The 26,377-nt window shown below is 41.7% G+C and overlaps 1 protein-coding gene across 1 annotated transcript in view; it reads left to right on the plus strand.

Annotated features, from left to right (window-relative positions):
- LOC126354798 (neprilysin-1-like) overlaps positions 1 to 24,323 on the plus strand; it is a 518,824-nt gene extending 494,501 nt beyond the window's left edge. The window contains exons 12-13 of the mRNA XM_050004711.1: positions 9,541 to 9,737; positions 17,236 to 24,323. Coding sequence (XP_049860668.1) covers positions 9,541 to 9,737; positions 17,236 to 17,508 — 470 coding nt within the window. The 3' untranslated portion in view covers positions 17,509 to 24,323. The remainder of the gene's footprint in view (positions 1 to 9,540; positions 9,738 to 17,235) is intronic.
- Positions 24,324 to 26,377: the final 2,054 nt, after the last annotated feature.

The following is a 26,377-nucleotide window of genomic DNA, read 5'->3' on the forward strand; positions in this document are numbered from 1 at the left end:
GCAAAGGATGGTTGTAAAAAAATGGCATGAAATCAGCAGAAGGAATAATTCGTAACTTCCAAAGTGGACCAGCAGTCCAGCCAGCACAATTGCTGTCCATATGGAGTTAAAAAGTATGTTCACTGGTGGAGCAGCTCCTCATAAGCAATACATTTCTGTATTCGGTGTTGAGCGATGTTTTTAGGAGGTATAAAGAGCAACGTCACTGGATAGTGAGTGACTGGGAACGAGTGATGTGGAGTCATGAATCAGGCTGTACCCTGTGGCAATCCTATGGAAGGATTTGGATTTTGGCTCTTTGGCGTTGTGGGCTACCATTCACAACTAGAGGTCAGATTTGGTGTTTCTGCAGGGTAAAGTAACCGATGTCTGCTACACTGCACAGGCTGTTACCCCGTGCTACTGCTATTTCTTTGACCGAACGGTGATGTGCTTTTTCAGCAGGAAAATACAGGTGTTGCGACTCAGTGTGCTCTTCTTCGTGCACAATTACTGCCCAGACCAGCAAGATCACCAATCTCTCGCCAGTTGAACTCGTATGGGACACGGTGAAGTGGGAACGTACTCGTTCTCCAAGGCTGCAAAAACCATTGCACGAATTGCAATGAAAACCGCAAGAGGTTTGGGACAGTCTATCACCAGATGCCATTCGGCACGTTTATGACCGTTTGCATGCGAGAAAATATGTCTGTGTTGCCGCCAGAGGGGGTTACATTGTGTACTGATGCAGTTGTCTGGGCAGTCTATACTGTGACACGTGTGTTTTATTTGGTATGAATTTGTTATCATTCACTTCTGCAATGACGAACTACGTGTCACCTCATTGGCCAATAAAATGACCTTGTCCTTGATGCTGTCGCATTTTTATTTTCTGTCATTGTACTTGTGTGACGTAGACTGGATGTCTAGCATAGCTCTATGTGGGATGCTGCCCACTCGACTCTTATACTTTGCCTAGGAAGCTGTTTTCTCGTATATCTAAACAACATACAAGTGAATCATATTAATGGAGTTTATTACAGTAATTAAACTCACAATACTTAACTTTCGTTTTCACATGATGAATCGCAAGCAGTTGGCGACATGCAAATAATCCATGTCCTTCGCTATATACGTGGGTAATCCCAAAAGTAAGGTCTCCTGTTTTTTTTATAAATACATAGACCTGTTTATTTCTACAATGGTGTACAACAGTTTACAGCTTGAACATTTACACTACTGGCTATTAAAATTGCTACACCAAGAAGAAATGCAGATGATAAGCGGGTATTCATTGGACAAATATATTATACTAGAAATGACATGTGATTACATTTTCAAGCAGTCTGGGTGCATAGATCCTGAGAAATCAGTACCCAGAGCAACCACCTCTGGCCGTAATAACGGCCTTGATACGCCTAGGTTGTTGTCTTCCAAATTTCCCCATCTATTGACTCAGGGATCGAGACGTGGGTGCACGATCCTTTACAGCCATGTGGATAAGATACCTGTCATCTCGACTGTTAGTGATACGAGGCCGTTGGGATCCAGCACGGCATTCCGTATTAGCCACCTGAACCCACCGATTCCATATTCTGCTCGCAGTCATTGGATCTCGACGAACGCGAGCAGCAGTGTCGCGATACGATAAACCGCAATCGCGATAGGCTACAATGCGACCTCTATCAAAGTCGCAAACGTGATGGTACGCATTTCTGCTCCTTACACGAGGCATCACAACAGCGTTTCACCAGGCGACGTTGGTCAACTGCTGTTTGTGTATGAGAAATCGGTTGGAAACTTTCCTCATGTCAGCACGTTGTAGGTGTCGCCACCTGCGCCAACGTTGTGTGAATGCTCTGAAAAGCTAATCACTTGCATATCACAGCATCTTCTTTCTGTCGGTTACATTTCGCGTCTGTAGCACGTCATCTTCGTGGTGTAGCAGTTTTAATGGCCAGTAGTGTAGCTGTTTTGCGACATAATCACCATTTCTGTCGATGCATTTTTGTAGACGCTGTGGCAGTTTTTGTATGCCCATGTCATACCAGCTCGCCGCCATGCTGTTCAGAAAGTAGTGAACCTCTCCTCTCACCTCGTCGTCGGAGCTGAATCGCTCTCCGGCCAAATGTTCTTTTAACCTAGCGAACAGGTGATAGTCACTTGGCGCCAAGTCTGGGCTGTAGGGTGGGTGGGTGATTATGTTCCACTCAAACTGTTGCAGGAGGGCAACGGTTTGCCGAGTGATGTGTGGGGGAGAGTTGTCGTAGAGAATGTGTACGCCCTTGCTCAACATTCCTCTTCTCCCGTTCTGAACAGCCCGTTTGAGTTTTTTCAGAGTCTCACAGTACCTGTCAGCGTTAATTGTGGTCCCAGCGATTCCGCTCCGACGAGGAGGTGAAAGAAGAGGTTCATAACTTTCTGAATAGCATGGCGGCGAGCTGGTATGACATGGGCATACAAAACCTACCACAGCGTCTACAAAAATGCATCGACAGAAATGGTGATTATGTCGGAAAATAGCTAAATGTTCAAGCTGTAAAATGATGAAAACCATTGTAGAAATAAACAGGTGTATGTACTTATAAAAAAAATAGGAGACCTTACTTTTGGGATTACCCTCGTATAATGTCAATGCAAGTTAATCACACAAGTTCATATGGATCACAAGTCACAGCTCTTCTAGTGTTCTCTTCTAGTACGGGTCCACTAGTGCGGACGCGGCTAAGTGTCGCGTCGCTTTTATCTTCGTGTAGATGCCGCTCCTGTCGTGGCGACATCCTACTCAGCGTGCTATTGGCTGACGTCGTCTGCCAACCCTCTCTACTGTATCGTTCTTGATCTTCGCGCTGGCGCTTGTCGTTAAACCGAAACACTCTTTGAGTCGAGTACACCATGTCTGTAGTCGAGCCTCAGTAGTAGGCAGCTCGGCGCTCTTCCAAGTAGGCTGTGTCCCGTAACTTCTGGAGGACACTGCAATACCGAACTATTGAGAAGAAAATTACTGTACCGTAACACAGAGACGCGACTGAAAATACAGTACAACACAACTCGAACCACACAACTGGCTCCGGACTACCTAATGCCCAGACTAATGTATAACTAAAATACTGTGATACAGAAAGCTATCAAAGCATACGGTTGACCCTAGTGACGAAGTGAAAATGCAACGACTACAGACATGTCCGCAAACATGTGTGATTTAGTACCTTCTATGAGCATGCGCTGAAGTGCCGATCTTTTACGGAAGCTCGAAATTTACCGCGAACTTCAGTGCGAGATGCTTATAATAGTTCCACAACGAAACTTTGTCTCGAAACCAGGCAGACAATACGAACAGATTCTGGTCGTATGTGAAGCACGCTAGCTGCAAGACACAATCAATGCCTTCTCTGCTCGATAGCAATGGAAATACTATCGATATCAGTGCTGCCAAAGCACAGTTACTAAACACAGCCTTTCGAAACTCCTTCACCAAAGAAGATGAAGCAAATATTCCAGAATTCGAATCAAGAACAGCTGGAAACATGAGTAAAGTAGAAATAGACATCCTCGTAGTAGTCAATCAAAATAAATCACTTAACGAAAGCAAGTCTTCCGGTCCAGACTGTATACTAGTTAGGTTCCTTTCAGAGTATGCTGATGCAATAGCTCCGTACTTAACAATCACGTATAAAACCGCTCGCCAGTATTCAAGAAAGGCAGCAGGAGTAATCCACTGAATTACATGCCCATGTCATTAACGTCGATATGAAGCAGGATTTTGGAACATATATTGTGGTGGAACATTATGAATTACCTCGAAACGAACAGTCTATTGACATACAGTCAACATTTAGAAAACGTCGTTCTCGTGAAACACAACTAGCTCTTTACTCACACGCAGTGTTGAGTGCTATAGACAGAGGATTTCAGATTGATTTCGTATTTCTATATTTCCAGAAGGCTTTTGGTATTGTAACACACAAGCGGCTTGTAGTAAAATTGCGTGTTTATGGTGTATCGTATCACATTTAGTTATGTGACTGGATTCGTGATTTCCTGTCAGATAGGTCACAGTTCGTAGTAATTGACAGAAAGTCATCAAGCAAAACAGAAGTGCTTTCTGGCGTTCCGCAAGGTATCTTGTAGTATTATAGGCCCTTTGCTGTTCCTTATTTGTATAAACGATTTCGGGGTTAATCTGTACAGCCGTGTTAGGTTGATTGCAGATGATACTGTCCTTTGTCGTCTATTAAAGTCATCAGAAGATCAAAACAAATTGAAAAACCATTTAGAAAAGATATCTGTACGATGCGAAAGTTGGCAATTGACACTAAATAACGAAAAGTGTGAGGTCATCAACATGCGTGCTAAAAGAAATCCTTCATACTTTTATTACACGATAAATCAGTCAAATATAAAGGCCGTAAATTCAACTAAATACCTAGGAACTACAATTACGAACAACTTTAATTGGAAGGAACAGATAAAAAATGCTGTGGAGAATAGAACCAAAGACTGCATTTTATTGCCAGGACAGATCTACTGAAGAGACTGCCTACACTACGCTTCTCCATCCTCTATTGGAGTACTGCTTCGCGATCTGGCATCCTGACCAAACAGGATTAACCGAGTACATCGAGAAAGTTCAAAGAAGAGCGGCATGTTTTGTACTATCACGAAGTAGGAATGAGACCGTATCTCGGACATGATACAGGATTTGGGGTGGTAATCATTAAAAACAACAAAAAAAATATGTTTTTCTTTGCGGCGGAAATTTCAATCACCAACTTTCTTCTCTGAATGTGAAAATATTTAGTTAACTCAGTTCTAAATAGTGAGAAATGTTCACCATAATAAAATAAGTGCCGGCCGCGGTGGTTTAGTGGTTCTATGCGCTCAGTCCGGAACAGCGCGATTGCTACGGTCACAGGTTCGAATCCTGCCTCGGGCATGGATGTGTGTGATGTCCTTAGGTTAGTTAGGTTTAAGTAGTTCTAAGTTCTAGGGGACTGATGACCGCAGATGTTAAGTCCCATAGTGCTCAGAGCCATTTGAACCATTTTGAATAAAATAAGCGAAATCGGAGCTCGCACGGAAAGATGTAGGTGTAGTTTTTTTCCGCACGCTGTACGAGATTGGAATAATAGTTAATTACTGGGAAGGTGGTTCGATTAACCCTCTGCCAGGTACTTAAATGTGATTTGCAGAGTTGTTATTGTTGTTGTGGTCTTCAGTCCAGAGACTGGTTTGATGCAGCTCTCCATGCTACCCTATCCTGTGCAAGCTTCTTCATCTCCCAGTACTTACTGTAGCCTACATCCTTCTGAATCTGCTTAGTGTATTCATCTCTTGGTCTCCCTCTATGATTTTTACCCTCCACGCTGCCCTCCAATACTAAACTGGTGATCCCTTGATGTGTCAGAACATGTCCTACCAACCGATCCCTTCTTCTGGTCAAGTTGTGCCACAAACTTCTCTTCTCCCCAATCCTATTCAATACTTCCTCATTAGTTATCTGATCTACCCATCTAATATTCAACATTCTTCTGTAGCACCACATTTCGAAAGCTTCTATTCTCTTCTTGTCCAAACTATTTATCGTCCATGTTTCACTTCCATACATGGTTACACTCCATACAAATACTTTCAGAAATGACTTCCTGACACTTAAATCTATACTCGATGTTAACAAATTTCTCTTAAGAGAAACGCTTTCCTTCCCATTGCCAGTCTACATTTTATATCCTCTCTACTTCGACCATCATCAGTTATTTTGCTCCCCAAATAGCAAAACTCCTTTACTGCTTTAAGTGTCTCATTTCCTAATCTAATTCCCTCAGCAGCACCCGACTTAATTCGACTACATTCCATTATCCTCGTTTTGCTTTTGTTGATGTTCATCTTATATCCTCCTTTCAAGACCCGGTCCACTCCGTTCAACTGCTCTCCCAAGTCCTTTGTTGTTTTAGACAGAATTACAATGTCATCGGCGAACCTTAAAAGTTTTTATTCCTTCTCCATGTATTTTAATACCTACTCCGAATTTTTCTTTTGTTTCCTTTACTGCTAGCTCAATATACAGATTGAATAACATCGGGGATAGGCTACAACCCTGTCTCACTCTCTTCCCAACCAATGTTGCCCTTTCATACCCCCTCGACTCTTATAACTGCCATCTGGTTTCTCTACAAGTTGTAAATAGCCTTTCGCTCCCTGTAGTTTAGTCCTGTCAGCTTCAGAATTTGAAGCAGAGTATTCCAGTCAACATTGTCAGAAGCTTTCTCTAAGTCTACAAATGCTAGAAACGTAGATAAGAAGATAAGATTTGCAGAGTATCCAGATGCAGATGTAGATGAAATCTCAGAAAGTATCGGTTTCCGGACCCATTTCTATTGAATGCGAGATGCCTTTAATCGGTTCCACAACGAAACAGTCTTGAAATTTGGTAGAAAATCCGAAGAAATTCTCGTCATATGTAAAGTACACAAGCGGCAAGACGCAGTCAATTCCTTCGCTGCGCAGTGCCAATCGTACTGTTACCTATGAGAGCGGAGTTATTGAACGTGGTTTTCCGAAATTCCTTCCCCAGGGAAGACGAATGGAATATTCCAGAATTTGAAACACGAACAGCTGCTAGCATGAGTTTCTTAGAAGTAGATACCTTAGGGGTTGCAAAGCAACTCAAATCGCTTGATACGGGCAAGTCTTCAGGTCCAGATTGTATACCGATTAGGTTCCTTTCACATTACGCTGATACAATAACTCCCTAATTAGCAATCATATACAACCGCTGGCTCACCGATAGATCTGTTCCTACAGATTGGAAAATTGCGCAGGTCGCACCAGAGTTTAAGAAGGGTAGTAGGAGTAATCCATCGAACTATAGACCTATATCATTGACGTCGGTTTGCAGTAGGGTTTTGGAGCATATACTGTATTCAAACATTATGAACCAACTCGAAGGGAACGATCTATTGATACGTAACCAGCATGGTTCCAGAAAACATTGTTCTTGTGCAACGTAGCTAGCTTTTTACTCGCACGAAGTAATGGCCGCTATCGACAGGGGATCTCAAGTTGATTCCATATTTCTAGATTTCCGGAAAGCTTTTGACACCGTTCCTCACAAGCGACTTCTAATCAAGCTGCCGCCCTATGGGGTATCGTCTCAGTTGTGCCATTGGATTCGTGATTTCCTGTCAGGAAGGTCGCAATTCGTAGTAATAGACGGCAAATCATCGAGTAAAACTGAAGTGATATCAGGTGTTCCCCAAGGAAGCGTCCTGGGACCTCTGCTGTTCCTGATCTATGTAAATGACCTGGATGACAATCTGAGCAGTTCTCTTAGGTTGTTCGCAGATGATGCTGTAATTTACCGTCTACTAAGGTCAGTCAACCGAAGACCAGTATCAGTTGCAAAGCGATTTAGAAAAGATTGCTGTATGGTGTGGCAGGTGGCAGTTGACGCTAAACAACGGAAAGTGCGAGGTGATCCACATGAGTTCCAAAAGAAATCCGTTGGAATTCGATTACTCGATAAATAGTACAATTCTCAAGGCTGTCAATTCAACTAAGTACCTGGGTGTTAAAATTACGAACAACTTCAGTTGTGGGGAAGGCGAGCTAAATGTTGCGTTTCATTGGCAGGACACTTGGAAGATGCAACAAGTCCACTAAAGAGACAGCTTACACTACACTCGTTTGTCCTTTGTTCGAATATTGCTGCGCGGTGTGGGATCCTTACCAGGTGGGATTGACGGAGGACATCGAAAGGGGGCAAAAAAGTGCAGCACGTTTTGTATACGAAATTTCAATCACCAACTTTCTCTTCCGAATGCGAAAATATTTTGTTGAGCCCAAACTACGAGGGTCAGTCAAAAAGTAATGCCTCCTATTTTTTTTTCTACGTTTAATTGTCAGGAAATTTAAATGCAATTACATAGGTTGAAAACCACAACATTGAGGATCATTTTGTCATTTTTCAATGTAATCTCCGCCCATCTCTACAGTTTTGGTCCATCTTTGAACAAGGGCATGTATCCCAGCACGGTAAAAATCACAGCTCTGCTTCCTAAGCCATTGACGCACGGATGTTTTGATGACCTCCTCATCTTCAAAATGAATCCCACGATGAGCTTCTTTTAGTGGCCCGAAGAGATGGAAGTCTGATGGTGCCAGGTCAGGGCTGTATGGGGGATGAGGCAAAACTTTCCATCCAATTTTGACAATCTCGTCATAGGTGTGACGACCGGTGTGTGGTCTTGCATTGTCATGCAAAAGAAGAACATCTGCCATTGATTTTGTTGGGCGAACTCGCTGAAGACGTGCTTTAAGTTTTTTGAGGGTTGTGACGTATTGAACAGAATTTATTGTGCATCCCTGCTCCAAAAAATCAACCAGAATCACACCCTCTGTATCCCAGAAAACTGTAGCCATAACTTTCCCTGCCCTGCCGATCGCACAGTTTTGAATTTTTTCTTCCTCGGCGAGCTTGTGTGACGCCACTCCATTGACTGCCTCTTTGATTCGGGTTCAAAAAAATGCACCCATGTTTCGTCCCCGGTCACAATTTTTTTCAGAAACTCATCTCCCTCCAAACGGAAGCGCTGCAAGTGTTGGGAGGCTATTGTTTTCCTTGCCTCTTTATTCTGATCGGTTAACATTCTTGGAACCCACCGTGCACAAACTTTTGAGTACCCCAATTGTTTAATAATCGTGATCACACTGCCTTTACTAAGAGAAATAATGCGACACACTTCATCTGCAGTCACCCGACGGTCACCACGACTGATGTCATCAACTTGCTGAATGTTGTGTGGAGTCACTGCACTCACCGGACTGCCGCTCCGCTTTTCGTCAGTCAACGGTGTTTGCCCATCAGCTTCCTTACAACGACGAGCCCATCGTCTAACAGTGCTGACATCCACTGTCACAACACCATACACCTTCTTCAGTCTTTCATGAATGCGTATGGGCGTTTCACCTTCTGCATTCAAGAATTCAATCACACAATGCTGTCTCAAACGAACATCGATGTCGGCCATCTTACAAACTTCTGCTGTGCTGTCACCTGTTGACACAGAAAGTTACTACTGCAGTGGATTGCAGAAGAAGGTTTGAGGAATGGCGCCAAATTCAAATTTTTCACTTAACTTAATTTTTTTAAGTAGAAAAAAATGGGAGGCATTACTTTTTGACCGACCCTCGTACATAGGTAGGAATGATCATCAAAATAAAATAAGAGAAATCAGAGCTCGAACAGAAAGGTTCGATGAACCCTCTGCCAAGCACTTAAATGTGAATTGCCGAGTAATTTTGTAGATGTAGATGTAGGTTTGCGTTTTCTTAATCTAGCTTCTAAGATAAGATTTGCAGAGTAACCATGTAGATATAGATGCCGATGCAGATGTAGATGAAACCTCAGAAAGTATCGGTTTCCGGACCCGCTTCTATTGATGTGTTTTTCTTGTCGCGCTGAGTGCTACCACCTCACAGAATGTTCGACACCTGTTTGACTCCCAGCATGTACTTGATACGAGCCTGGTGGCCGGGCTGACGGCAGTGACTGTGTTGCAGGCCGGCAGTTCGACAAGGACGGCAACATGATGCAGTGGTGGAACAACGCTACGGTGCGCGCCTTCCGCGAGCGCGCGCAGTGCATCATCGACCAGTACTCGCGCTACAAGCTGGACGAGGTGGGCCTCTTCGTCAACGGCCGCATGACGCAGGGCGAGAACATCGCCGACAACGGCGGCCTCAAGCAGTCCTTCCGGGTGAGCGCCGCACAGCTGCGTCAAAACGATGTCTCATGCTTTTCCAGCTTGTAGATCCCATCACTGAAGCGTGATTGAGGAAAGGGCTACAAATTATTCATATACAGCTGCCATAATCCCGTCATTGGACTCAAAGCGTCTTACAGCGATTACTATTCTTAGATGTGCAAACACTTAGACTTCTAGAACTATTTTCCCTATGAGTGTTCTCCCAGAAAAGAGACCAATTTTCTGAATGGAAATAGTTACATGGATTTTACAATAACCGGACAGAGAAAAAGAAGCCTACTGTTAACGATACATACATGACAAGAGATTCCACAACGGTGTCGAGGTTTTAATTTATCCTTTACTTCATCGTCGCACCTGCACATTCATTTGTTTAGATTACTACAAGGGCGAGTCAAATGAAAACCTTAAATTTATAATAACAAATCGAAATTTCGCGCCGTTCTCCTGTAAGTTGGTAAGCGTGCTACAAATAGCGTGCAGAATGGCCTGTAGGTGGCAGCATCGTGCAGATGCACACATGCCGTCGCAGTATCAGTATAAAGATGGCCGCCCCACTTGCGACTTGCATCTGGGAAGAACAGCGTTCTGTTATTCGGTTTTTGAGTAGTGAAGGTGTGAAACCTATTTAAATTCATCGACGAATGAAGTTTCAGTACGGTGATGCATGTTTGTCTCAGCAGAAAGTCTACGAATGGAGTAGGAAGTTCGCAAATGGTGTGACTTCAGTGGACGATGCTCCTCGTCCAGGTCGGGCACACCGAGTTGTGACTCCACAGAACATTGCAGCAGTTGAAGCCATAGTGAAGGAGAACCACCGAGTGACATTACAACATATTTACAGATTAGTCATGGGTCAGCACACCACATTGTGCATGATATGCTCCAGTACCACAAAGTGTCTGCAAGATTGGTGTCACGGCAGCTGACTCCTGAAATGAAAGACCGACGTGCTGATGCTTGTGAAGGAACTTCTTCGGCGCTTTGAACGATAAGGTGATGCCTTCCTTGCAAGAATCGTTACTGGGGACGAAACCTGGGTTCACTTCCACCGACCCGAAACGAAGAGATCATGCAAGGAATGGCGCCATTACTCATCAATAAAACCAAAGAAGTTTCGAACAGAACCATCAGCAGGGAAGGTTATGCTCTCTATTGGGACGAAAAAGGCGTCATTTTGGAGCATTACATGCCTAGAGGGACCACTGTCACCAGTGCATCATACACAGACCTCCTAAAAAATCATCTACAGCCTGCAATCAAATCAAAGCGATGTGGATTAGAGTCAGCAGGTGTCCTTTTGCAACATGACAATGCAAGGCCCCACACTGCCCGTACAATGGCCGCAACAATCACAGATCTGCATTTTGAGTGTCTTCCTCATCCACCTTACTCACCAGGCCTTGCCCCAAGTGATTTCCATATGTTTGGACCACTCAAGGACGCAATGGGAGGAAAGAAGGTCCTTTCCGATGAACAGGTACGCCACACGGTCCATGAGTGGTTGCACGACTACCAAAAGAATTTTTTTCTAAAGGAATTTATGCACTTTGTAAGCGCTAGAGCACTTGCATTGAGCGTGGGGGAGATTATGTTGAAAAGTGATACAGTTTTTTACCACTTCTGCACAATAAATAATATTTTAAAAAATATTTAAGGATTTCATTTGACTCACCCTCATAGTTACGATGATCTTCAAATCTATGTAGTTGCATACGCAGCTCATACCATCAAAATGTCACACATAAAATTTCCCAACTACATTCCATTCTTGTATTAACAGTAGAGTCAGGGAGAGAAGATCCTTGACAGTTATAGTGGGCTTGGCACAGGTGTCTGGTGGGTCTACCTGATCCCCCCATGCAACGTGTTTTCCATATGTCTCTACGCCAACGTCTCAGTGTTGCCGCAGCTTCATGGTCGGCTATTGTTTTCGTCTGCAGTCGTTCGGTTCAGATGAAAGCTGGCAACAGTGCTCACTGCTGCAGGAATTTTCCTTCGCTGACTCTGCTTCAGAATACATTATTCTAGACACAAGAGTTGATCGTGGCTGGAAACTACATACATGTGAAGATGATAAAATATTGATCGATACTAGTCATACAAAATATACAACTGAGGCGATGAAACAGTGGGTAAATTACACTTATGTTCAGAACAAACAAAACGCCTTGAATGACTAGAGTCAGGACGTTCATGTTCACAGGATGTATACATTAGTACGTTGTGCAGAAATGATTAGCATTTCAGTCACCTTGGATCAGCATCTGTCAGTGTTCTAGTAGGCATGGGACCCGCCATGGATCCTGATAAATTGCTCCATGCGTAATGACACTGACGCGTATAAGGCGCGAATAGCCTCCTGTGGCATAGCCATCCCATTCTGCGTTCACCTAGTTCCGAAGTTCATCTGTGATGCTTGGCACTGAGTCACAGCATTGCACCCGCCATTTCACCGTATCCCACATATTTTCGGTTGACGACAAGTCTGGTGATTTGGCGGGCCAGAGCAAAAGGACTGACGATCTGTGACATCAAGAAGGCATTCGTTCGTGCATTGTCTTACTGAAAAATGGCGCCTGGAGTGTTGTGCAGAAAGCGTATGGCTACGTCTCGCAGGATGCCAATCATGTAAATCACACTGATCACTAACACTGGTCACAGTGCCCTGGACACGAACCATTTGTGATTTGCGGTTGTACTCAATAGCACCTCACACCATACGGCATTGAGTGTATTTCTGCGAGCCCTGAAAGGGCCTAAACAACGAAAACCAGACAGTAGTTGTCTGGAGGTATGCAGTGTGTCCAAGTAGTTGTGATATTGCCTCGTTTCAGATGATGCTAGGCGTTTAACCCGCAATGCACTGAGGCTGTAGTTGAGGCGGGAGGTGGTTCTGTGATTTTTTTGGTAGTTGTCTTCATACGATTTCTTACGCCCGTTCATTCACATTGTCGCGAACGCGAATCAGGAAATTTCCTCCATCATTCTCGGTGATCAACTGCAGCTCATTCTTATTTTCGTGATGAGTATGCTGTGAACATCCCTGTCTTCCAGGATGACAACAGCCGTATTCATTGGGCCACACACAAGCGTTCCTCATTTTACAAACACTCAGGTACTCCATCCCACCTCGACAGCCTCGCTAAGCAAGCCGAAAATCCCACAGGAAGTGTCTGGGACTGTTAGGAACAGTGGGTCAAATGTGGCAGTCAGCATCCCCACAGTATGGTGGATGTACAAGGTCCAATCATCAATGCATAACTACAGTTGGATATGACATACATAAAGAAACTTGTGGACCCTCTTCCTCGCCTCATGTTGGGCATTATCAAGGCCAGAGACAGTGCCATACGGTATTGGCTTCATGTCTTCCGGAGTTGATCTATTTTTTCTAAATGGCTCTCAGCACTATGGGACTTAACTTCTGAGGTCATCAATCCCCTAGAACATAGAACTACTTAAACCCTCTAACCTAAAAACATCACACACATCTATTTCCGAGGCAGGATTCGAACCTGCGACCGTAGCGGTCGCGCGGTTCCAGACTGTAGCGCCTAGAACCGCTCGGCCACTCCGGCCGGCTTGATATTTCCTATCCGGTGGGATTATGTATACAGGATACAACAAAAAGCTACATACTAAGTTTCAGGAAACATTCCCCACACACAGAGGAAGGATATGTATTACATTGATATTAGTCCGCAAACGCTTCCTTTCCATTATAGAGCTGATTTTCTACTTCTCTTCATAGTCACATGAATTTCGGAAAACACACAGAAACAGAAAGTGTCAGCATTATATGAAACTCTGTTTTTCGTGAAATGTTCAAAGTACGATCTTGCTGACAGTAAGAAACTCTGTCCTAAATCAGATGTTGAAAAAGGCCTTCCTTAACAAGAATGCATGCGTCAACCCCCTGTCGCATTGAATCTGTGATGCGGTGGTGCGTCCATGCAGAATCATTGTTTGGTGACACTGCGGCGTCATGTTCTTCCGCCCAGGCTCAACACAAAAACTTGCCTTGGTTTCTTAAAGAATGCTCCGCCTCTTCTTCTGGAACATGTGCCTTTAGCTGTGCGACAAAACATATACTTCTTGCACGGTGGCTTTTCTTATCATTTCAGTTAATATGCTTCTAAATTACAGATTCTGTGACGGATGGATAGGTAGATGTAAACCAATTCCTTGACCTCCACGCTCTCCATAGCTAAACCCACTAGCGTTTCGCTTGTGGAGGCATTTGAAATCTCTTGTGTATGGAACGCCGGTAAAAGATGTACGGAGTCTTCCTGCCCATATTGCTGAAGGTTGCGAAATAATATCCAATTCTCCAAGGATATACCAGAGCAACAGGGATTCAGTGCGACGGCGGGCGTATACATGTATCATTCTAGTGGAGGGAATTGTGAACAGCAAAATGTTCCATACTGTATACAAGGCGGTATGCTATGCATTTCATATAAGAAAGCATTTTCTGTAATGCTGATACGTTCTCTTTCTGTCCGTTACTCATGTTTACTGTGATTATGAAGAGAAGTGAAATGAGCTCTATAGAAACTGAACTCTAACATGGAGATGAAGGGTTTCAGGACTCATGTCCTATTAATATGATTTCTTCCTCTACGTGTGAGAAATGTTACCTGAGAGTTTGGCCATACATTTTTCTCACACTCTATATCTTCTCGAGAAATGACTAAAACGTAAACACCTCTAGGATTTAGGCCTTAGGCCTGTTCCGACTTGGCCGACTGCCATCTATAAGGCAGTACGAAGAGCGATCTGGTCTGAGATGACAAAAGTCACGGGAACCCTCCTACTATCACGTCTGACCACCCTTTGCCTGGCATGAAAATCCCCTGCAGAAATATTGAGCCCTGCTGCCTCTCGTGCCGCCCATAATTGCGAAACTGTTGCCGGTGCAGGACTGAGCGCACCAACTGACCTCTCGATTGCGTCCCGTAAGTGTTCAGTGCGATTCATGTCGGACGATCTGGGTTGCCATATCATTCGCTCGAATTGTCCAGAATCTTCTACAAACCAATAGAGAACAGTTGAGGTCAGGTGACATGTCGCATTGTCTTCTATAATGGCTGCAAATGGTCTCCAAGTAGTTGAACATAACCATTTTCAGTCAATGATCGTTTCAGTTGGACGTGAGGACTCAGTCCATTCCATGGAAACACAGCCCGTACAACTACGGAGCCACCACTGGCTTGCATAGTGCATTGTTCACATGCTGAGTCCACGTCGTCGTGGGGCTGCGCCATGCTCGAACCCTACATTCATCTCTTACCAACTGAAATCGGGACTCATCGGATCAGGCAACAGTTTTCCAGTCGTCTAGAGTACAACAGTTATGGTCACGAGCCCAGGACAGGCGTTGGAGGCGATGCCGTGCTGATAGCAAAGGCACTCGCGACAGTCGTCTGCTGCCAACGTCCATTAACGCCTAATTTGGCCCCACTATCCTAAAGGATATGTTTGTCGCACGTCGCACATTGATTTCTGCGGTTATTTCGAGCAGTTTCGCTTGTCTTCTGTTAGCACTCACAAGTGTACGCAAACACCGCTGCTCTCAGTCGTCGATGAGAGGGAATGCCTGAAATTTGGTATTCTCGGCACACACTTGATACTGTATGTCCCGGAATACTCAATTCCGCAAAGATCCCCGAATTTACACTACTGGCCATTAAAGTTGCTACACTACGAAGATGACGTGCTACAGACGTGAAATTTAACCAACAGGAAGAAGATGCTGTGATATGCAAATGATTAGCTTTTCAGAGCATTCACACAACGTTGGCGCTGGTGGCGACACCTACAACGTGCTGACATGAGGAAAATTTCCAACCGATTTCTCATACACAAACAGCAGTTGACCGGCGTTGCCTGGTGAAACGTTGTTGTGATGCCTCGTGTAAGGAGGAGAAATGCGTACCATCACGTTTCCGACATTCATAAAAGTCGAATTGTAACCTATCGCGATTGCGGTTTACCGTATCGCGACAATGCTGCTCGGGTTGGTCGACATCCGAAGACTGTTAGCAGAATATGGAATCAATGGTTTCAGGAGGGTAATACGGAACGTCGTGCTGGATCCCAGCGGCCTCGTATCACTAGCAGTCTAAATGACAGGCATCTTATCCTCCATGGCTGTAACGGATCGTGCAGCCTCGTGTCGATCCTTGAGTCAACAGATGGAGACGCCTGCGATGGTGTACTCAACGACGAAGCTGGGTGCACGAATGGCAAAACGTCTTTTTTTCGGATGAATCCAGGTTCTGTTTACAGCATCATGATGGTCTTATCCGTATTTGGCGACATCGCGGTGAACGCACATTGGAAGCGTGTATTCGTCATACTGGCGTATCACCCGGCGTGATGGTATGGGGTGCCATCGGTTACACGTCTCGGTCACCTCTTGTTCACATTGACGGCACTTTGAACGATGGACGTCACATTTCAGATGTGTTACGACCAGTGGCTCTACCCTTCATTCGATCCCTGCGAAACCCTACATTTCAGCAGGATAATGCACGACCGCATGTTGCAAATCCTGTACAGGCCTTTCTGGTTAGAGAAAATGTTCGACTGCTGCCCTGGCCAGCACATTCTCCAGATCTCTCACCAATTAAAAACGCCTGGTCAATGGTGGCTGAGCAACTGTCTTTTCACAATAAGCCAGTCACTACTCTTGATGAACTGTGGTATCGTGTTGAAGCTGCATGGGCAGCTGTACATGTACACGCCATCCAAGCTCTGTTTGACTCAATACCCAGGCGTATCAAGTCCGTTATAATGGCCAGAGGTGGTTGTTCTGGGTACTGATTTCTCAGGATATATATGCTCCCAAACTGCGTGAAAATGTAATCACATGTCAGTTCTAGTATAATATATTTGTCCAATGAATACCCGTTTATGATCCGCATTTTTTCTTGGTGTAGCAATTTTAATGGCCAATAGTGTAATTTCCCACGTGTCTAGGCTCAGATACCATTCTGCGTTCACAGACTGTTAATTATGGTCGTGCGGCCATAATCACATCGGAAACCTTTTCACCTGAATCACCTGAGTGCAAATGTCTAGCTCCGCCAATTAACTGGCCTTTTACCCTGTGTATGCGAAACTACCACCATATGTATATGTGCGTATTGCTATCCCCCGACTTTTGTCGCCTTAATGTACTTCAACAGCGAATCCCACCTGCAGTGACCTCTCTGGCCCTCAGGACGATGGCGCTAAACACGCTGTAATTTGTTTGGTGACTTTGGGGGAGGCAGTGGGGGGGGGGGGGGGGGGCGGGGTAGTGGGGAGGCTGTCCAGTGTGGTGGTCACCACGAACCAACTGCTCGACAAAAAAAAAATATGTTGGTCGGTTGGCCAAAGTGTTTACACACGCCCAATTTTTCGGTTGGTCGGTCGGTTGGTCTGTGAGTAGATCCCTTTAGTTGCCCAGTGGTGTAATGGAGACGGTGCGATGTTTCAGGCTTATCGCAAGTGGGTGTCGCGGCACGGCGAGGAGCCGCTGCTGCCCGGCATCAACCTGAGCCACGACCAGCTGTTCTTCCTCAACTACGCGCAGATCTGGTGCGGCTCGATGAGGCCCGAGGACGCGCTCACCAAGATCCGCTCGTCGGTGCACTCGCCGGGCCCGGTGCGCGTGCTGGGACCACTGAGCAACTCGTGGGACTTCGCTCGCGCCTACCACTGCCCGCCCGGCTCTCCCATGAACCCCACCAACAAGTGCTCCGTCTGGTAGGCCCAGTTGCTGCTCACGTCGAACAGCTGTCAGTTCACTGCAGCCACACGTGTACCTGAAATCAGGGTGGACTAATAGGACACCTCAACACCCCTAACTTCCACGAGTTTGCGCCCTGCGTCTCTCTGCCCACTCCCGCAGTAGCCCTTTCCACCCACGCTCTATGAATCTGCTGTGCGTGAGAGTTTCTGAGGTGACTTATCCTTCTTCATTATAAAAGTATCGTCTTTTATGAAATCGCTGTATTGTCTGCAGATTGTAAGGGATATGATGTGCAACTAATTCCGCAAAAATTTCGGCATACAAGCCAACAACTTCTGAAGTGCCTTGGGACAGGTCTTAATCTAAACTCGTGCCGTAATACTAGACGTAATCATAGCTAATGACAGTACACGAGATCTTCAAGAGTAGCATTGATTTTACCTTGCATAAACTTCAAACCATTTGGAAATGTCGTTTATGCAGATTGTGGGAAGAAGTGGACATCATAAACAGAAGGGGGGCCTCACTTATGGTGCAGTGTACACCATAAGTGATGCTGGCAGGTGGCTGACAATGTCACAGTCGCCTATAATTGGGCACTATTTACCTGCCATTTTTTCAAGGCCCAACTACAGCATTTCTGCCTTATAGAATGGGTCATTACCCTATTATCAGGATTACACCCAACTTGTGATGTCATCATAATGTGGCAGTAATGCACACTATAGTATAAGTGAGATTCATGTGCTCCTAGCATATCTCTTACTGACGTCTGCTGAAAATGTTCTTATTTCATGAATACAATGCAACAAACCTAAGGCGCCAACTGGAGTAAATATATGGAAAAAATACTGTCTTTTAGATGAGTGTTATTAACATTATTTTGCCATAGCTGAAAGAGAGAGTACATAAACAAAAGAACGCCTAACCTAATCTTGAAATGTAAGAGGAGATTCCTTTGTGGAGAAATTTCCAATTTGGGGATAAACCAGTTTTTTTGCTACCAAAATTACACCAGCAAGTTTCACAAAGGGCAGGAAAGCTGCAAAAGGTGTCATGTTGACAACATATTTACTCTAATCGTATTCCACCGACAAAAGGTAATCAACACTTTTTTTAATCGACGTGGATACAGTTCAGTTCCATTTCTAGGTGTTCTTCCTACACTGTACCTGAAGTATCGAGCAATAGCTGCCAAACAGGAATTTTCGCGATAAGTGCGTATTGTCTTATAGGCCTCACGACCACAGGTATTGGCTTGGGCTTAATTATTGGCTTCACCATTTACCTCCTGCAATGGACGACAGCCAGAGCCACTGGACAACCTGGTATGATTCTCTGAGACTGTATTCTTTCCCAAATTTAATTATTACTGTAGAATAGTGGATAGAGGAATATAAAATGTTCCCGGACGTGAAACAAAAGTACCAAGAATAGAGAAGGTCTCAAATTTTACAAGTTGTAAGTAGTAGCATTAATAAAACTAGTACTGCTAACTATTTCCACACATGTGTTCAGAACGCTCTTCAACTCTACTAACGGCTGTCGGCCAGCGTTTGGATAACATCGCAATGCAGTGGCAGTTGTGCAGATACAAAGATCATTGTTCGATATGCCATCAGAAACGAGATTTCTGGAGAAACACAGAAAACAAAAACACAATGGATAAGGGTTGAGAAGGAAAATTGTCATTAAAAAAATCATGTCAACTTGTAGAAGTTTTGGGAAACCAAAGAGAATCTAAATTTTAGTAGCCGGGCAAAACTCATATACCGTTAAATGTGAATCCTTTCTAACAAGTAAACAGATTAGCTATTCGGGCTATTGCGACAAGTAAACTGTTCGAAGATTTTTATTTAAGAGGCAATTAATGTCTATACCCACCTCCAAAACCTCTGATTTCTCCTGTGACGAAATGTTAGGTATGTAATTATGCTTACGACTATGCCCTAAGAGACAGAAATCATACATCACCAAGGCAATGTCCACAAAACTGACAAACAAGAGAAAATATTAACATTAGAGCCACTAAATTATGGAACTTGATAAGAGAAAAAATTTACACTGTCTTTTATGTTAATAACAGTATAAAATTTGGAAGCACTCTAGTTTACTGTTTTCCCTTTAATAAACAGTTAGCATTGAGTAAAGTTTGGAAAAATATTAAATCAGGATACCCCCGACACATATTTTCACAATAATATACATAGGTGTCATAAGTGAAAAATGGTAAAAATTGCATCACATTGTTCAGTGAAAAATACAAAATTTGACAATGTTACATACATTTCTTCAACCATACTTATCAACATCAATCTTGTCTATAGAAGAGAGTTACAATAATAAACGTGTGTTTCGTCATGGATACAACTAAATCGGAAGAGCATATGAGACACATACATCATTTAGCATTTTGCACGCTTAAAACGTGAATTATGAAATGTTTACACATTCTGAGAGAGAAGATTTTATACATAAGGATTTATTCTGTATAATAAATGTAAAAAATAATGAGGACTGAAAACAGTTTGAGATTGATGAACTTTTTCATTGCATGTCATATCTGAATTTAATTAGGTCACTAATACACTGGGTGGTGCACCAACTATTTCAGAAACGATTGTGGAGCTCTGCGTATTCAATGTGGATAAAATAATATATGCAATCCTAACTTCTACATAGCTCAAAAAAGATCGATGTAAAACACATCATCGTTGTAAGTATGAGAAACCATCTCAAGCATGCTATGGGTAACAATAATTTTGTTATCTGTTGTGCTAAATTTCGAGCAAAAATGCTTCTCAATAGTACACATCTCACATTTTTACTGGTAAGCTCAGCGTGACAACTGTTGGTATCTTTCTCAGAAAAAATTTGTTAACAAGTCAGTTTGACACGAAGAGAAATAAAGTTGCCCTCATTCTCACATTCATTATGTGTAATATTTTAAAAGCTCCTAAATGATTAAAATATAGATGGTGGAGTATGGCGACAGTGAATTAAGATAGCCTTCTTTGTTTAACTGAAATTATAATACGAATTAAAATGCTAACATCCATCTCATAAAATAACCAAATGGAAACCTGTAAATGTTCTTTAGTTGTATTTTTTAAATAACAGAAAGTTATGAGCGGACCAACCAGTTTTTCCTACTCAAACATTCGTAAAAAAAAGGGGGAAATACCACGTTTTGACACTCACAAGTGACACACAGATTATTCCAAGTCTCCTATCTGTCCAAGCATTTCTGATATTTTTCATTTTTAGGATGATGGATGTCCTTTAGCAGGCTCTCTCACATGCTCATAACATTCTTATTAAACTTGGTCAGCTAACTATGTGCAATTTTCATGTTTCATTTGACTACAAGACCATAAACCTCAAATGTGTTTGAACTTATATGTAAGCTTGGGACAGTCCTTATGTCAGTTACTGAAACTAATTCCTTCTTTTTATACAAAGAATATGATGGATTTTCTAGTTTGACTGGAATTTATTTATACAGCCTTTTTAACAAAATACCACAAAAGTGATCCTTCTCTGAGGGCTAGTTAGCTTCTCTAGTGAATCCATTCAGTTCAAGTGCTAAAATTAATACTTGAGCTGTTAGTAGTATTACAGTTGTAGTGTCAGTTTGCAGGAAAAAAACTTTCATTTGCAAACTATCAAGGCACGTTATACTCCGTTTCTTAGCAAATTATGAAAGAAAGCTTTTTCCAACACTGCAATGTCAATAACTTCATCAAATTCTTGAAAGCCTATTCCTCCTTTACATTTTGTTAAAATGAAGTGAGTTTATGTGTTGTCTCCAGCTGAACCTGTAGGTTGTTTCATGAGACTAATTCATGCTGTACCTATGCGAATCTTCAAAGAACACTTTTGATTTAAGAGCAGTGCTTATAGTACAAAGTTCTAACTCTGAAAATGTGGTGCCTTATTTTATGTGTTCAAACATAGTAATTCATTGATTTGAATCTTTTTCATTAATGCATCAAGTTTACAGTCATTTTATTGAAGTGCTCCATGTTTTCAGGAAAGTGTATGTGAGCAACATAATAATGCCCAAAAATGTTACAGAGGGTAACTGTGTCTCTCTGACCAGACAAATTTTATGAATAATTGAAGTATTCTCATTTATCAGAAGTAATGACTGAATACACACCTATAGTAATTTGTTAGATGCTTTGTTGTGACTATTACTCAGTAACCAAGTGATAAAACATAGGATTCATGGCTTGTAGCAGAGCATAACTCAGTATTACTTAGACAACTAATTGTGAATGTTGATAATAAATAGCTCTCCTGATGTTTGGACTAAAGACAAATAGTGAAATTACACACCAGAATACAGTCACAGTGATACCAATATGATCGAGAAGAGGTACAGATGATTCAATAATACTAAAACATTTTAAGTATTTCATATAAATATGCACTTACTTGTCAGTTTGTAGGTACTAAATCAGTGCTTATTAGTATTACTTTGAAATCACATTTAAATGCTTGTGAGATAGAAATATGTTCACAACGAATTGGACCCTGTGCTGGATCTATTGTTACACATTCTGTATTGTTAAAATAAGTTCAGCTTGTATTTTTACACAACCTCTTCCATAATTTTGTTTTCTGATATATTTATTGATATTTTATTTATTCAAATACAATATTTGCCAATTTTCACAAGTTTATAAATAATCAGGCACTAAAACATCTGTTCTGATCTTTTATACTCATTATTGTTGATAACACAAGTGAACAGGGAATGACATAGCTCAAATGATAGTCGAACATTTTGCTTATAGCATGAAAAGGTTATTTTTCTCATCTCGTGTGTGGGATAACCTCTAATGCATTCCAAACATACAGTAATGTCCATATATGTGTACAGACAACTCAATATTTGGTCTGCAGACAGAACTCTTGGAAAACAGCAACAGTTCAACCCCCTAAGTTATGCAGATACTTGGCCTTCACATAGTCCATATTCAGTGTTACTTATAGAGTTATGCTCTGCTTCAAAGGACACTACCAATCATAAATTTTCCATGAGCAATAGATATAATATCTGCTTAAGATGATTATACAAACAGGGACTATAGTTTATTTGTAAAGAGAGTCCTTTAACATTTATGTAAATCTGATAGACACTCCATTATTAATATTGGGGAAATACACAGAGAAAAACAGATTTTTAAATACTTGAGAAAGACAATTCCATTACACATTTATAAGTAAATAAAAAAGTAAATCTTGACCTACAAACGCTGCATCCCATTATGGATGTGTATTACAATAATACAAAACCAAGAAAACAATTGTGATATTTAATGATTTAGATTTTTGGATGAATATCTGTATGTGTCAACACAAACCATAAAAGGACTGATGAGTTAATGTAACTTAGCACTCAAAAATATTTTCAGTGATACATCATCATAATTATATATATATATAAGACTTACTCCACATATCACTGGAAGACTTTTCTTAGTATTACAATTGTCTAAAAGTAATTTCCGTGCAGAATTTTAACATGGCAGCTTGAAATATGACATTCATACAACAAGTGGCCAACTTCCATTTATCACAAGTGACATTTATACAAATATATGCATCATGTACAAGTAATTTATTTATGTCATTTCTCAACACAGTTAATCCTGGAGGCATTAAAGTATCTAATTTATTCATATTTGCATACAATATTTTGTTACTGTATATCTAAATCATAAGCAATCTTTGTCTTCTACCCTTCACTGCATTCCTCTAAGATATTTTCCTGTATGCTCATCAGGATTTTTGCAAATATTTATAAAGCCTAGAAGAATTTTGCATGATCATTTGTACAGCTTAGCTTCAGCAATGTTAAATAAACTGAATGCTAAAGAAATCGATGATACTTCTTGTAAATAATCTTGCAATTTATGATATTGGCAAACTGAATTTTATGTTATGATATGCCTAAGTAATGTGGTCTTTAAATTGTTCACATACTTCTGAGTTCCTCACTAGGAATAATAATAAAATAGCTGATAGAGAGAGATATAGGTAAAAATTTAAGTTTCTAAATACCAACACTGTCTTTAGGCATATAACAATTGCTAAAAGCCTGTTTACAACATGGAAATAATATTTACATATTGAACCTACTTAGAAAATCTGCCTGACAGATTTATAATAAAAATAATGTATATTTTCATATACAATTTTCACAAAGATGAAATGACTAGGAAATTTAATTGACATTGCTGTATTTTGAAAATTAAAACATGTGTGAATAACAACTTATGGAGCATATTGTGAATATATGGAGACCATCATCTTTTGTACTTGGTACTCCTGGCAGTGGTGTTAATGTGTTTTCAAACAGTATGTCACAATTTAGAAAAATGCCTTTGCATTTTTTTCTTTGTTTGAACTAACAATTTATGCTCTGTTATTAGTAGGCCAACAGTTAAACATCATTTTCTGAGATGGAGTAAATGTTCCCTATCTTTGAAAACTCTACAATGAGATGCAACAGACAGTAAAGTGATAACACAAATGTCAGACAATATGTGACTAGCCAGCAGTTACAAATGGCGATAAGATATTTACATTTCTTGCTATTATTATAGATTTTGTGACATTGCAAGGAAAAAATTAATTTCATTCATTTTTTTATAATTATGCAAACTAGACAATAGCAATCCCTTCTTTCATACAGAGTAACATATAACCATTTTCAGATGATTGTAGATGTAAATTTGGCATGTATTTTCCAAGAAAATCTCTTCCAGAATTGTATCTTCACAACAGAAACCTGAGATTAAAAGTCAGTACCTACACTGGAATATGTTGTATTCATTTATGCTATTGGTAGTACATAATATCACTTATATGTCCTTCTGTTTTACTTACACTCATAATTTAAATTTCCAGTACTACTACAGATTTTTCAGAATTGTTTGAGCTTATTGATGAAAGAAATGAGTTACAAAGGTCCTTGACAATTTGCAAAATAAAGAAAGGATTTGTACTTAGCAGTCAGCAGACTATTTTTGCCCTCTTGTTGTGGTTTGAAGAAGAGATAAATGCACTAATTTTGAGGATAAAAAACTATTACAAAAATACAGAAATAATAGCATTCATTGAATAATTTCTTTTTGTATCAGGAGTTACACAAAAGCAAAATATGATAGCTATGTTCCACAGGTCATATGTATGTACCCTACTTTCAGTCACATCAAGGATACATATAGGGTGTTACAAAAAGGCACGGCCAAACTTTCAAGAAACATTCCTCGTACACAAATAAACAAAAGATGTTATGTGGACATGTGTCCAGAAATGCTTAAATTCCGTGTTAGAGCTCATGTTAGTTTCGTCAGTATGTATTGTACTTCCACGATTCACCGCCAGTTGGCCCAGTTGAAGGAAGGTAATGTTGACTTCGGAGCTTGTGTTGACATGCGACTCATTGCTCTACAGTACTAGCATCAAGCACATCAGTACGTAGCATCAACAGGTTAGTGTTCATCACGAATATGGTTTGCACTCAGTGCAAAGTTTACAAATGCGGAGTTGTCAGATGCCCATTTGATGTGTGGATTAGCACGGGGCAATAGCCGTGGCGCGGTACATTCATATTGAGACTTATTTCCAGAACGAAGGTGTCCCGACAGGAAGACGTTCGAAGCAATTGATCGGCGTGTTAGGGAGCACAGAACATTCCGGCCTATGACTCGCGACTGGGGAAGACCTAGAACGACGAGGACACCTGCAATGGACGAGGCAATTCTTCGTGCAGTTGACGATACTCCTAATGTCAGCGTCAGGACTCCACGCTCTCCTGACCTCAACCCTCTTGACTTTCATTTATGGGGGCATTTGAAAGCTCTTGTCTACGCAACCCCAGTACCAAATTTAGAGACTCTTCGTTCACGTATTGTGGACGGCTGTGATACAGTACGCCATTCTCCAGGACTGCATCAGCGCATCAGGGATTCCATGTGATGGAGGGTGGATCCATGTATCCTCGCTAACGGAGGACATTTTTAACATTTCCGGTAACAAAGTGTTTGAAGTCACGCTGGTACGTTCTGTTGCTGTCTGTTTCCATTCCATGATTAATGTGATCTGAAGTGTTGTAATAAAATGAGCTCTAACGTGGAAAGTAAGCGTTTCCGGACACATGTCCACATAACATATTTCCTTTCTTTGTGTGTGAGGAATGTTTCCTGAAAGTTTGGCCGTATCTTTTTGTAACACCTTGTAGAGGATGATGATAAATCCATAAGCTTTTGTGATTGGTACTCCCAGCATTGGTATTGATGGTATTATTAATAAGCCAACAGTTAAACATTTCAGAGACCCTACAAGAAAAAGGAGCCAACAGTATAGTAGTGCATTATTTTTTAAGTAAACTGTTAAAAGAAGAAGAGAACCTAAGTGTTTAATTCTATGTGTTAATCTTCTACAATACTTTTTTTTTTACTTTTGGAAAGTTTACTGTAGTATCTAAGTATAGGATAGTTGACTTGCCATAAGAGATAAATCAGATCAAATTGGATATTTCAGTACCTTCCCCCATGAACCATGGACCTTGCCGTTGGTGGGGAGGCTTGTGCGCCTCAACGATACAGATAGCCATACCGTAGGTGGAACCACAATGGAGGGGTATCTGTAGAGAGGCCAAACAAACGTGTGGTTCCTGAAGAGGGTCAGCAGCCTTTTCAGTAGTTGCAGGGGCAACAGTCTGGACGATTAACTGATCTTGCCTTGTAACACTAACCAAAACAGACTTGCTGTTGTGATACTGCAAACAGCTGAAAGCAAGGGGAAACTACAGCCATAATTATTCCCGAGGGCATGCAGCTTTAATGTCTGGTTAAATGATGATGGTGTC

Source organism: Schistocerca gregaria, chromosome 3 (assembly GCF_023897955.1).
Source record: "Schistocerca gregaria isolate iqSchGreg1 chromosome 3, iqSchGreg1.2, whole genome shotgun sequence".
Lineage (NCBI taxonomy): Eukaryota > Metazoa > Arthropoda > Insecta > Orthoptera > Acrididae > Schistocerca > Schistocerca gregaria.